At 37.0% G+C, this 13,497-nt stretch overlaps 1 protein-coding gene across 8 annotated transcripts; it reads left to right on the top strand.

Annotated features, from left to right (window-relative positions):
- Positions 1-111: 111 nt before the first annotated feature.
- On the top strand, positions 112-13,319 carry LOC119692419 (glycogenin-1). Of its 8 annotated transcripts, none has more exons than XM_048633382.1 (10): positions 112-283; positions 2,856-2,991; positions 3,222-3,396; positions 6,869-7,031; positions 7,452-7,578; positions 7,870-8,041; positions 9,001-9,513; positions 10,305-10,869; positions 11,603-11,645; positions 12,502-12,643. In XM_048633382.1, exons 1-9 carry the CDS (start codon positions 277-279, stop codon positions 11,635-11,637), a joined length of 1,893 nt encoding a protein of 630 aa, XP_048489339.1. In that variant the 5' UTR covers positions 112-276; the 3' UTR covers positions 11,638-11,645; positions 12,502-12,643. The 8 variants fall into 8 exon arrangements, with proteins under 8 accessions (XP_048489339.1, XP_048489335.1, XP_048489338.1 ...); XM_048633378.1 differs by having other exon boundaries at positions 10,305-11,313; XM_048633381.1 differs by having other exon boundaries at positions 12,419-12,629.
- Positions 13,320-13,497: the final 178 nt, after the last annotated feature.

The following is a 13,497-nucleotide window of genomic DNA, read 5'->3' as shown; positions in this document are numbered from 1 at the left end:
TTTTTTTACATAATAAAGCACTTCTATTAAATTTGGTACTATTAATAAGATTTGAGAACAATGTTCTACACAACTGCGCCGATTTGCGTGGCGCTGTTGTGATGTGATGTCGGTGTGCGATAAAGACGAGGCGACGAGGGGGTCTCGCTCACACATCAGACCGCGAGCAGTGGTGCGCGGTAGGTAGTGAGAATCGCGCGTAGGGCGCGAGATAGCCGAAGTGACAAACTGTCAAGATCAGCAGGCAATAGTATAAACTATAAAACCGGTTTCAAAATGTCAAGTAAGTACCAAACAATAGTCACTAATTTAATCGAAAAAATATATATTTCAGCTGTTACTTTTAATAAACAGAATCAATTTTTCTCTTAATTAAATACTGGCTGAAAAAAACGTTCTGATTTAACATTGAGACTAGCAAAGGTTATCTACTATATTCACGAAATTTAGGGTAGTTTCAAATTTCATTATTAAAAAATAGGCCTACTTATATTTATTACCTACATTATTAGTCGATACTTAATTATATAAAATTTTATTTTTCCATTAATATTTGTTCGCTTACTATGATTGTAATTAAACTAAAAAATACCGCAAAATTAAAGATAATTTTTTGTACTAGGTAATTGTTTTTTACGTTACCATAATTTCACAAGTATTATATCTAGGCACTGTGCATATAAAGGTAAAATAATAAACCGTATATATAAAGCATACGTATGTGCTAATTAAGTATTGTAAAATGGGATAATTCTTTATAAATATTCATAGTATCAGAATAACCTTGACTTTATTTTTATGTTAATTTGCTGTGCATATTACATGCATGTTTACGTTATATCTTAGTTTATCTTTTTATCATTGTTACTCTTGTCGTCACAAAAACTATATTTATTAGAACTTCTTCGGTGTTATCAACAGTGTTTTATTGATCAGTGTATGTGGCTATGTATGCTCGTTTTAACAATCATTCATACCTTACAAAAGTATTAGATACTTACTTAATTAATTAGGTACCTTCATAATACTTTTTTGTTGAGAATATTTGGGTAGATGTATTTACCTGCCTGTGTTAAGGGTAGTAGGTACCTATTTCAATATCCACATCTACATTATTTAATTTCATGTTGGTTTACCCCGCATGTGGTTGGTTTGATATCATTACGATACTTGACACCAGCCACAAAGGTTCATCCGACCTGATTGTGGCTAATACAAGGCGCCATTCATAATAATTCATTACCATAAAATTACATTTACAATAATAACGTTTAATTTTCTCGTTAGATTTAAAAAAATGTAGCTGTGTTCACAATTCTGATCATGCTTATGAAGTTCTTGTTGGAAATTTATAAACAAAGTAACTGATCCAAACAATACATACAGGTAGGTACATATAATGGTTTTAGCATAAACATGCATTCACACCAGCCACAAACAAATAATTAAACAACAAATATTATAGCAGTCTCTAGACACTATTGTCTCTTAAGTTATGCTGGTACATTCCTTTTATTCAGTTTAGCGGTCGAGTGCCCGCGTGGTTCCATCCCGTGGCGGCAGACCGGCCGCACCTAAATAGAAACCACAGGGGCCATTGCTCTCCCTGTGACGCCCTGATCCTGTTTTCCAGTTAGGATACATAATCAAGAACAAGGATTATCTGCATTCGGGTTTATATCTCGAGATTTATTGCAGCTATTCCTGTGTCAAACTCATCTAGCTATTCAAATTATCCATGACAAAATGTGACCTCGCATTTAATTGCATTTCCTGAACACTGAAATTTAAAATAGTTTGGAACGTCGTAAAAAGTGATCTGCGTTTAACGGATGTTGATGTGATTTTGCGGCATAAAATATTCAACATCCTAACAACGCCATTTAGATTAATGAAATATCCAGATTGAAGATTATATCTCTATCAATAGTTGCTGGCTGTTGCTGTATATTATAGGAAATATCGTCATCATGATCTGACGCTATCCAGTAGCTTTATTTTAAATTTTATTTGCGCAGTGCTATTTCCGGACAGAATGTGCGGACACTTGTCTAATTCACAGACACACGAGATTGCCCACGCCTCGAGCAGCTTTCGAGAGAGAGTGTTTGTTCATGTCTACCATGCCATTGGACTGTACATTATACAAATATTATAGCTAGGATAGAATAGGTTCAATTGGGAAAAGTTGGAATATTTTTAATTTATTTATACATTTAAAAACCAATGGAGGGATAAACATCATTTGGTGTTTTTATACATTACTAAAACACGTGCTATAAATTAATATCGGCGTAAATGTAACAAGCGCCACGCCAATAACATAACATGTGCCAAAAAATACTGCGTTGTCCGCTTGTGTACCTACGCACCTATGTATTCTCTGAATAAATTCCAGAATACAGACTAAGCATTAAAAATACAATTTTTTACATTATATTATTTATTTTATGGTTTTGGAATAATTTGGACAGAGTTGTAAATATTTTAAACTTGTATCAATAAATTATTGCGATTCATAAATCTACATCATTAAATTATACTTAAGTACTTATATTAAAGTAAGTAGATGTTCTATTCCTTGTCGTTGACGAAGATCTGCGGAATGTAGTGATATTTTGGATATTTACGATGTTGGCAGCCTGGCAATGTGTAATTTAGGATGGTGTTTGGATTTCCAGTCGTCATTTACATTTAAAGTAGGCGTTACTCATGTCAAATTAACGCATCGCACACCGCACAGTCTATACTTTTTCTTAGTTTATTTTAATAAGATACTAATTACTTAATACGTACTTACTTATCTCAAAATGACATTGTCTCATAAATTAACGAAGATTCTTTATTATTTACAGATCGATCATGGGTAACGCTGGCGACAAACGATTCATACGCTCTGGGAGCCCTTGTGTTGGCACATTCCTTACAGCGAGCTGGATCAGTATACTCCGCAGTAGTTCTTATAACACCATCAGTAACTGATGCTATGAGGTGCGTTCCCAATTATAAGTTTTAAAGCTGTATTCCGAGATTGCCGATACATATTTATTACGTGCATGTCATAAACATAATAACAAAAACCTTTTTATTATATTATGTACAATTAAATTATTATACAACTATAAGTAATACATTTAAATATATAAATTACAATTAAATAATTATTGAAATACAATGAATTTATGGATTTCATTGTATTTACCCATGTTGTTAATTTATAGAGAACGTCTTCGAGCTGTATTTGCTGACGTCATCATCGTGGATGTGTTGGACTCTCGTGATGCGGCTCACCTAGCTCTCTTGCAAAGACCCGAACTGGGTATCACGTTCACGAAAATTCATTGCTGGGGACTCACTCAGTTTGAAAAATGCGTTTTTCTTGATGCTGATGCGTTGGTAAGTTTATTTTTATTTTATTTGAGTACTTATAATAAATTATTTACTTACCTACTTTGGTTAGTTAGTCCATTATTATATTTATTACATGAAAAATCTAAAATTAAGTTTTTTATTTATTTTGTAGGTGCATCACCCCCACCTAGGATAATTTTAAAAAGAATGATTTTTTTTTCACTCTATAAACATTAAACAAAGAATAATAACTACCTACTATAAATGAATCATTTTATCAGGTTTTATGAAGATCGTAAACTATTATTCCTATTATTGTTTACTGATAAAGCCATTACATCAGTTTATCCGGGCACGCGTAGATCTAGATAAGTTTCATGTCAACCATGACCGACTTTTTTCTTTTCCGTCCGAATTGGACATCTTCCAAATTTTCAAGACTTTTTAAAAATATATTAGAAAGCAAACTTTTAAGTCGTCGAAACTAAAGAAATTGTTACAATTATAGGTCAATTAACAATTATTTTGTCACCCGAGAAACTTAATAATTAGGAGCATACCTAAAACAGTAATACCGGTATTACGGGAAACCGTTATTATGCGCCCATACCTATTTTGGAAATATTTTACTGGGCCTATAAGTACTTGAGTATTTTATTGGGCCTATGAGTGATACTATAGTGAGTGAGTTAAATAATTCAGTTTTTGTTTGTAATTATCTACCTACTTATCAATCTATCATGTTATTATGCAATAAAAAAATCACAACATCTATATTCACCATTTATTTATTGTATGGCTCGGTAATTAAGTAAACAAAAGTGAGATTCATTGAATAATTCTCATTTTTATCTGTTATCTGTTATTAGTAGGTTACTGAGTAAATTGTAATAAACTTCATAACTACCTAAGTAAGTAGGTACTTACCTACTACATATTGATATAAATTATAGCTACCTATTGTATGAAGGTTGAATTTTTTATTTTTAGGTTTTGTACTTTCGTGGGATTTCCTTCTATTTTATTTAGGTACAAAAACTTACTAAACTACAAACTACTGGGTATTAAGAACTTTCTCCCGTCAAGACTGACATGAGGAAGGGTGGTAGTTTTCTTTGTACGTAGGATGTACTTGTACAGCCTAGCAAGAAAGAGTAGAAATAAAAGGGTAGCAATAAAACGAGTGACTGTAAATTACAGTTCTAAGTGTCAAAATTAATTAATTTGGGTTATAGAATTACTAAGTGAGCGACTGACTGCGAGTGACGAGAAATCAACAGAACAGCAACTTACAAACATTAATTTGAGTTACTTAAAATACAAAATGAGCAGCTTCATAATATTTGAGCGACCTTATATTTGTTTGAGTGTCAACGTTACGTCCTGCATTTTTTTAAATATTTGGCAAATGTATTTTTTATACTGAGCGGCATTTTATCTTAAATGAAGTGTTTCGAATACAAAGATACACTTATGAGCAGAGTATAATGAGCTCACATTTAAAAAATAAAAATAATATGAAATAACTATTTGAAGAAACACTATTCTATTAGTTGAGAAATTTTATTATTGAAATATAAGGGTTATTAAATAAAATAATGTAGGTACTCCGTAAAAATATGCATGCATTTATTTTAATCAAATGAACAAAAAATTAAAAAAGACGCTTCAGTCAACTATAAAAAAACTTCTTATTAATACTAAGAAACATTGACAGGTATGAGGAGCCCTACTACTCATCGTCACTGGTAAATAAGTGCGGGCTTGGACTTAGTGGGCCAAGCCCAACTCACCTGACTGCAACGATTCGTCGCCCTGCCCCCATTCGAATTCGCGCGCATTTAAAAATCTGTAGTTTTCATTAAAAAGCGTATACCAATAATCATGAATAAAGCAGCATACAAAACTTTGTTCAAAGTGAACTTTTTAGTAGTTCGCTAAGTATAACCTCACTTAGAAAAATCGAATCTATCTTATTATTGAAGTTGCCCTCTCTGTATTTCCAGTCGCTCACTTAGTAATTAAGTCGCTCGGATAAAATTTGAAAATCTGAAATGGATTTATCACAATCCACTTTTTGTAAGCTCGTTCTGGATTTTATTATAAATCAATATTCGTCGTCAGTTTAGTTAATTTTTCGCTTACTCTAATTCATACCGCTCAAGTTATTAAAACAGTATGTCATCATCAGTCGCAAAGTTTTTTTTTGTTCGCTCGTTTTATAATTCCCCGAAATAAAATAGCGATGCCACTTTCCTTTACATGGCTGCCAGCTCAAAAACTAGTAGGTAGGTACTATGCTGTACTGTAGGTCTGTATGTGACTTTCATGGTACCTACACTACCTACCCAATGTGGTACACTCTAGCTACTCCATATTGTTATAATATAGTATGTGATTGATTGATTGATTGATTTTTGGAATTCTTTATTAAATAAATATAAATACAGTTGACACACAAAAAAAATACAAAGTGAGTCGACACACAACTTCAAAATGATTGTTTTTACCAGGCTAGGCACCTACAAAAAACTTATAACATGAACATGACCTAACAACTTAAATAACAATAACTGTTTTAACTTACTAAGCGGTTGCACTGTTTATTAATATTTATTACACATGTACTATTAGTTTTTTAGTTACATTAAGGCATTAAAAACAAAAGAGAAGAGAATAAATAAATATTATTAAAGTTTTGTTACATTGTAACTTAGGGTACTTGCACAAAATACCAAACTGCGATCGTGAATCGTAACGGTGTAGTCATGTCACGATTCTACTAATTAATGAATTGAGAGTGAAGTTCTTAACTCCAAAACAAAACTATTGCAGATATTAGTTACATATGATATTATAAAGTTATACATTTAATGAAATCGGAACCAATATTATAATGCTAATTTATTTATATAAGTAATTATTATAGTTTTATACAATATAAAATTTTACCTACAGGATATTATACAATAACTTTCATATTTTATTATATTTTACACCTGCTTTTAGTATGAACAATAATGTTAGGATCTTAATTCTTATACCGTAAGCTATATCCAATATACATTAAGCAACTACCTAGCTAACATAGGTAGGCAGTTAAAATAGGAATAGGCATGTATGTAAAGTACCTACTTACCTATACATGAGATAGTACACGCAGTTGCACACATTACAATAAAATAAGGTTTCAGTAAAGTCGCAATCGTTTATCGTTATTTATATTGATCAAAATACCGACCTATCCGCACTTAACAACTTTATTTTCTCAGAAATTTTTAAGGATAAAAAATATTATTTTTAATGTTGCAAGTAGGCAAGTACGTTCAGCTGCATAAGTCGCTATATACTTCTGTACCTTGTAAAACTGACGAAACGTCAATGTATCAATTATTTGATAGGCGGTATCAGTTTCAGATAGAAAAGGTACAAAAGTGTATAGCTACTTATGCAGCTGACTGTACCTTAATTTTTGTACTTGGAAATTTTTAGGAAAACCCGTTCCATCTCATTCCAGGTGGTGCAGAACTGCGACGAGCTGTTCGAGCGAGAGGAGCTGTCGGCCGCGCCCGACGTCGGCTGGCCCGACTGCTTCAACTCCGGAGTCTTCGTGTTCACACCCTCGAAGGACACCTTCGACGCCCTCATCAAGTTCGCTAAGGAGCGCGGCAGCTTTGATGGTAAATTTTATGCATTTTCCTTGGCTGTAACCCAGAGACAGGCCTAGACAGTGTGTGGTGGTAATTTAATTCGTGTACTGAATTACCGACTCTCGAAGCAGACCTTCAATTGCCTTTTATAATCGCCCAGGAGCGTGGAAGAGCTGATAAGGCTGACCTCTTCTTCTTTAAAAGAATACTCCTAGTGGAGGTTGGCATCAGCGTTCTACTTATTTCGTCTTATAGGCCGCCGCTTGGAACAATGCGCCATCTCAGTTATAAAGTAGGAACCGCCTTTATTGGCTGATTAAAAATAGGGTTGTCAAATATAAAGTCTAGTTTACTTTAGTTAGCCTAACCTCCTACCTTCTACGTCGATATCTACCTTCTAAGAATCTTTTACTTATAAAAAACATTGAAAATTGAAAAATCTCGTTTTAGGTGGGGACCAAGGCTTGCTGAATTCTTTCTTCTCGGATTGGGCACATGGAGATATCAAGAAGCATCTGCCTTTTCTGTACAATGTCACATCAGCAGCGTTTTACTCTTACTTGCCAGCTTTGAAACAGTAAGTACCTACCTACCGAATTACTAAATTTATAATTTTTTTACAGAACAGATACCTACCTAACCCAACGTTGGTAACTAGAGATTGCCTACTATTATAGTTACGAAACTATGTAGGTATATTCCTGCTTCGTAACCGTAACCTGTTTCGTAACTGAGTTTTTTTTCTAACTTACGATGAATTTCAAGATACTGTTCCATCAATTTTACAGACATAGTACTGTACTTTACCTACTTACATAAAATCTCCCATAAAGCTTAGTAAGTTATATCTACTGCACAACATTTTCAGCTTCGGTCAGAACCTGAAGATCATCCACTTCATTGGCGCCGCCAAGCCGTGGCTGCAGACTTACAACTGGGAGTCGCACACTGTCGATGCTCCGGGACACCTCCAGCAATTCCTGCAGCTCTGGTGGACCATCTTCGTCACCTCCGTCCACCCTCAACTAGATGTAGCCATGGTGAGTTACGAAATCTCATATGTACCAACTGATATATTTTTTTATAAACAATGAGAAGGTATATCAATGATATACAAACCAAGTTATAAGTAGGTACTAGGGTCATATTGCACATTGGTGTCAGGTATATTATCTTGTGGTCTGTCAACTGAATATCTGATATCTGCACCACAAGTCTACCGCAAGAGTGGCCTGTGACAACTCTAGAGAGGCCAGTAAATTGATCCATTAGTCTGAGTATAGCTGAACTGAACACTTAACCATGTTTTCCAAGCCTTCTAATAAGGATTCCTTGAATACAGAGGTGAGATTGAAACACTATTGTATTTTACATGTTATTTCTGTGCATAGTTTCTCTTCTTTTTGTATGTAACCCAGTGTAAATAAATAACAGCAACTAGTTTCGTTCTTATCAAATGTATGATGATTTGATGATATACGAAAGATCGCTTGCGCTCTGGCTTGTGCACTCTTTATAACCTGCTGCACTGATTTTAAACAATTGCACTGTTTTCCCCTATTTGCACAATCTGATTATTTCTCCAAAATACTAACAGTAGTCTAACATGCTATACATTGTATTAAAGAAGCTTGCTGCACGTGTAATTTAAAATGTTTTTGTGTAGTTAGATGGTGTTGGTATTTTGGTGAAACTCACGCGATTAATAAATGAACATACAATAACTACAACTAATTTTGCAAGAGTCATAAACATAATTATTAATGTGGTTCTTTTTTATGCAGATAGCATATTTTATTTATGTAAAGAAGAGTATGTTTATTTAATGATCAAAATTCTATCAGTGTTTTTTAATTGAACAAAGCTTTTAGCACTGTTACATGTGGGTTATTTAAAACGTTAATGAATATTCTAAAATACAGTGTTAAAGTGTATAAAGCTTAGTTCTTGTGAAGAGTCGCATGCATCCACTGAGTTGTTTTGTCCCTTCAACCGGTAGGAAGAGGCGGAAGTTTGGACGGACCCCCCGCCCCCACCACACACTCACTACTATGTACCGGAAGTCAACCCCTACTCTGAGTTCCCTTGGCATCACATGAACTATGATGAATCTCAACAGGAAAAAGAACAAAACCAGACAGATTTTTCTGAATATATAGATCCATGGAAATTGTATGAAGGGAATCAAACGCTTACTCAAGATCTGAAGACTGAGGAAGAAAGAGTAATATTTATGGAAGAGTTGAGAGATTATGCTTCAGAATTTGCACCGCAGCAGCAATATCTGGAATCATCACACTCACATAATTCGCACAATTTCCCAACGCCACACCAGCATCATGAGCATCATCATCACGATGCACACTATGAGCACCATCATTCACATCATCAACCAGACTATTCCGATAACACATCTGAACAAAGTCATCGGAGTAATCAAAATCAGCATCATCAGCACCAACAAAGTCATCAAAGTTACTACGACGATCATTCTTGGCCATATAATAAACAGGTAAACATTCACCAACATTCAATAGACATTCCACAATCGCGCGTTGCAGATACCTGCATAGAGCACCACCACCCCACGCAACAAATATATCATGTTCACACTGAAGACGATGTCCAAATGAACATCAAAAAGAGCCTCAACTCTAGTATTAAAAAAGTTAATCCAATTGATCTATTTTGTATCACCAATGGATTTGAAAATGAGAGTTTGACTGAGAAAAATATGGACTTAGATGAATTTAGACCAAGACATCCGTATGATGGGTTTTACTTGAGACACGTGCCAACTATAGACCCGAGAGGAAGAAAGGTGTGTCGGCACAGCCTCCCCCCTTCGCCACCGCCTTCCCCACCCGACACCCCTCTACCTTCCACCGACTCTGAAGATGACAATGAAATATATGAGGACGCACTTGACACTCAAGTAAGTTACGCATATATTTTTCGGGCAGATTACAACACAAAGCAATGACACTCAGAATGGTATGTACTTTCATAAACGCAGAAACATTAAGAATTTGGTGGAGGTCTTTGTTTGAACTTTGTTAATAGACTTACAGTTGTTTTATTTCCTGCTGTATCCACTAAATTATATGTGCTTAGCATACGTTTGTTATTAACGCTATAACTTGAATGTATTTATTATATTTATCTGCATGTTTAATCGCACGAATTAATACCTACATCCTTTAAAATCTTCCCTCTTTTAAGACTAAAACCAACATAAACAAATAATAGAATTAGTTCACACGGTTACAGTAAGAATAATACATGTTTTCATGTGTTTCGCAGACGGGCGTTGCGGGCACGTTGGCGCGCGTGGTGGTGGGTTCAGCGGCAACTCAGAGAGATGCGCTGGACGAGCTCACCCGTCGCCAGGGCTGGGAGGCTGGCAACATCGACTACATGGGCGCCGACTCCTTCGACAACATCTGGGCCAAAATCTCGCAGACACTCAACCAAGCGCCAAAAGCTAAGGAACCATCCCCACCGCCAAAAGCGCCGTCTCCACTAAAAGAAAACACCCCAATTGCAGCACCTTCACCAGCTGTCAAACAACCATCTCCACCAAAAGAACCAGCACCAGTGGCAGCCCCCGCTCCAGTGGTAGCTACGGCTCCAGTGGAAGTCCCAGCTCCAGTAGCAGCCCCGGAACCAGTGCCAGCTCCAGCCCAAGTGGAAGTCCCAGCTGTAGTGGCAGCCCCAGCTACAGTGGATGCCCCAGCACCAGTGGTAGCTCCAGCTCCAGTGGCAGCCGCAACTCCAGTGGAAGTCCCAGCTTCAGTAGAAGTCCCAGCACCAGTGGCAGCTCCAGTGGAAGTTCCACCTCCATCTGCAGTTGAAGCATCAGCCACAGGTACTGAAGTTGCATCGCTGATCGATCCGGCATCACTCCCAGCTACTGTATCGGATCTAGTAAAAGCAGCACCAACTAAAAATGCTGAACCCCCAGTGGTACCTCCGACGCCACCAGTCACACCAAAATCCACTCCGGAAGCTTCTACAACACCTGTGTCTGAAGTCCCTCCAGTAGTAACAGCTACTACTCCAGTGCTCACAGCTACAGAGCCAACCGTTCCGGTAGTGGCACCGGCTACTCCAGCCACGCCATTGCAGGAAGTTGTGCCGGAGCTGGCCGCCGCATCTGCCGCATCCCCTAAGGTTGCTGGCGAGGCTACGCCGGTGCAATCTACTGAGGGCAATCTCACCCCTCTTAAAACCCTGGACCTATCTGGCTCCACAGACAGTCCGCCGCTAGCTAACACTCCCTCCAAAGAAGAACCATCGGACGCCGCTAAAAGTAAGTGCACCAACAAACATCATCGCGCTTTGCACTCACTGAGTTAATTTTGCAGTTTTCTCTTAGACTGTACTAATACCTAAGACTAGACGTTTTACGGGGTTGGGGCCTAATAATGTATTTTAATATGTTGGACTTGGACATCCAAACCAACATCATTATTGGTTCCAGTCTTGTAGTTCAGTTGTCCCGTAGAACAGTGCCATATTGTTTTTCTTTTGTGCCGTTTTGTGATGTTTTGGTTTTTATGTTGAGCATAAGTTTCAAAATTCGTTGTTATTTCACCCAGCTACCGAGGAGGCAGCTCAAGAGACGCGGCTTTGATAGAAAAGGTAATAACACTTATATTTGGACGCAACACAACTTCATTCATTTCTCATAGTAGTTTCACTTTTATTTTGTTATCAATCACGCTTTGCATAGTAGCACAAATGTAATTAATTACTATTCATGTACATTTTCTAACTATATATGTTAATTGATTGACGTTGAGGAAACAACTTTAGATAGAAGGTGCCTAGATGATCTAATAAGTAGGTATAAGATGTAAACAAGACAACAAATTTTAAATTATAATGATGTGTGAGCTTATGTAAGAATAACTAGCAGTATCATTAAAATATTTCATAGGTTGGGTTGCGTCCAACAGAATGCAATAACTAGGAATGTTTTGGTCCGCTTTCGTCCAGAGCTATTTCGAGTGAAACAAACTTCCTCAATTCAAGGACAGCCAGATAAATCTCCGCAGTCATTTGGGGACGCTAAAAATTTAGAAATCATCCAACTGGCTGTGAACGATTTTTCATCAAATGCTGTACTGTACTGAAGAATTTGGAACGTGCCCCATGTTTTCTTTTTAGTGCGCTTTACTTTTTCTGTCACACATTGTAAGGATCAAAATTACTAGTTACAATGATACGAGAAAATAGTATGGATAATTGGATATAACAAAATCAATCATCATGTAATTCAATCGAAATTTATAAGCGAACTCCTTGAAATGTGTGTTCAGCTTCTGAGATGTTGACTAAACTGTAACACCTAACTTTCAGCGCTTGATTTTTTTCCAATTAACCCTGTAGCTTGTTCCCTCGACTTGTTCCAGGCCCTAACCGAGCTTGCTCTCTAATGTGACCGCTCACTAACCGCATAAAGTAACGAGAGAATAAGAAGCCGGTTGTTGTGTAGCGGGAGAGGAGCGGTCGCGGCGGCCGCGCGGCAAGCTGCAGCTGTCCCCGCCGGGCGCCGCCGCCGCCGCGCTGCCCACGCCCGACTCCGAGCTGGAGGACGCCGCCTCGCTGGCGCAGCGCATCATCGCCAGCGAGCTCGCGTCCCCCGCCGTGACCGCCGCCACGCCCCCCGCGCCCGCCTCGCCGCCGCCCCCCGCCGCCCCGGCGTCCGCCACCCTCGCAGCCACACCCGTCCACCTAGACACACCGCCAGCTGGACCCGTCTCGCTTGCTCAGATAGGTGTCAAGCCAAAACCTACAATAGCTTCACAAATAGAATCCTCCGTCTCGGAGGTTACATCGGAATCTGATGCACAGTCGACGCCCAAAAAAAAATTGGTAAAAAAAGCAGTTAAGAAGGACACGAGTGGTGAGGCGCCGGTGCCCCCTCCGCGCAAGAAGGAGAAAAAGCCCAAAGATAAATGAGCTCTCCGCACAATCATGCTTAGGTAGTTCCTCTGTGCCATAACATTTTTTTTATAATCACCGACTAAGTTTATCGAATACTTACTTAATTATGCTTTTATATCATGTAACAGTAACTTTTTTTATAAGATAATCTACTTATATACTTTTTAACTAGGTACTATTTAATCCACGGCCATTATTGTATATTCTAGTCCATATTGGAGTCAATTATTTGTTACCTACTGATGATATAAGAAATTTTTAATAGATATTATTCCTTATACAGTTAAACATGAATTCGGAACAGGTAATAAAATAGTCTTAATAAATAGTAAGGAAAAAATATATATGTCTACCTTAAAAGGTACGTAGGTAACAATGTTGTTTCTAAATTAATTATTTACCAAAGGACTTTTATATCTGTTTATGTATGTATGTTCATAAAATATTAAAATTTTATATTAAATGTCTATTTTAAATATTATTGATCGCTGTTTTATTTGTAATAATAATAAAAGATAATCTTAATATGAAAGATATGAATTAT

This window comes from Plutella xylostella, chromosome 5 (assembly GCF_932276165.1).
Source record: "Plutella xylostella chromosome 5, ilPluXylo3.1, whole genome shotgun sequence".
In the NCBI taxonomy this organism is placed as follows: domain Eukaryota; kingdom Metazoa; phylum Arthropoda; class Insecta; order Lepidoptera; family Plutellidae; genus Plutella; species Plutella xylostella.
This window is presented reverse-complemented; position numbering and strand designations above follow the sequence as displayed.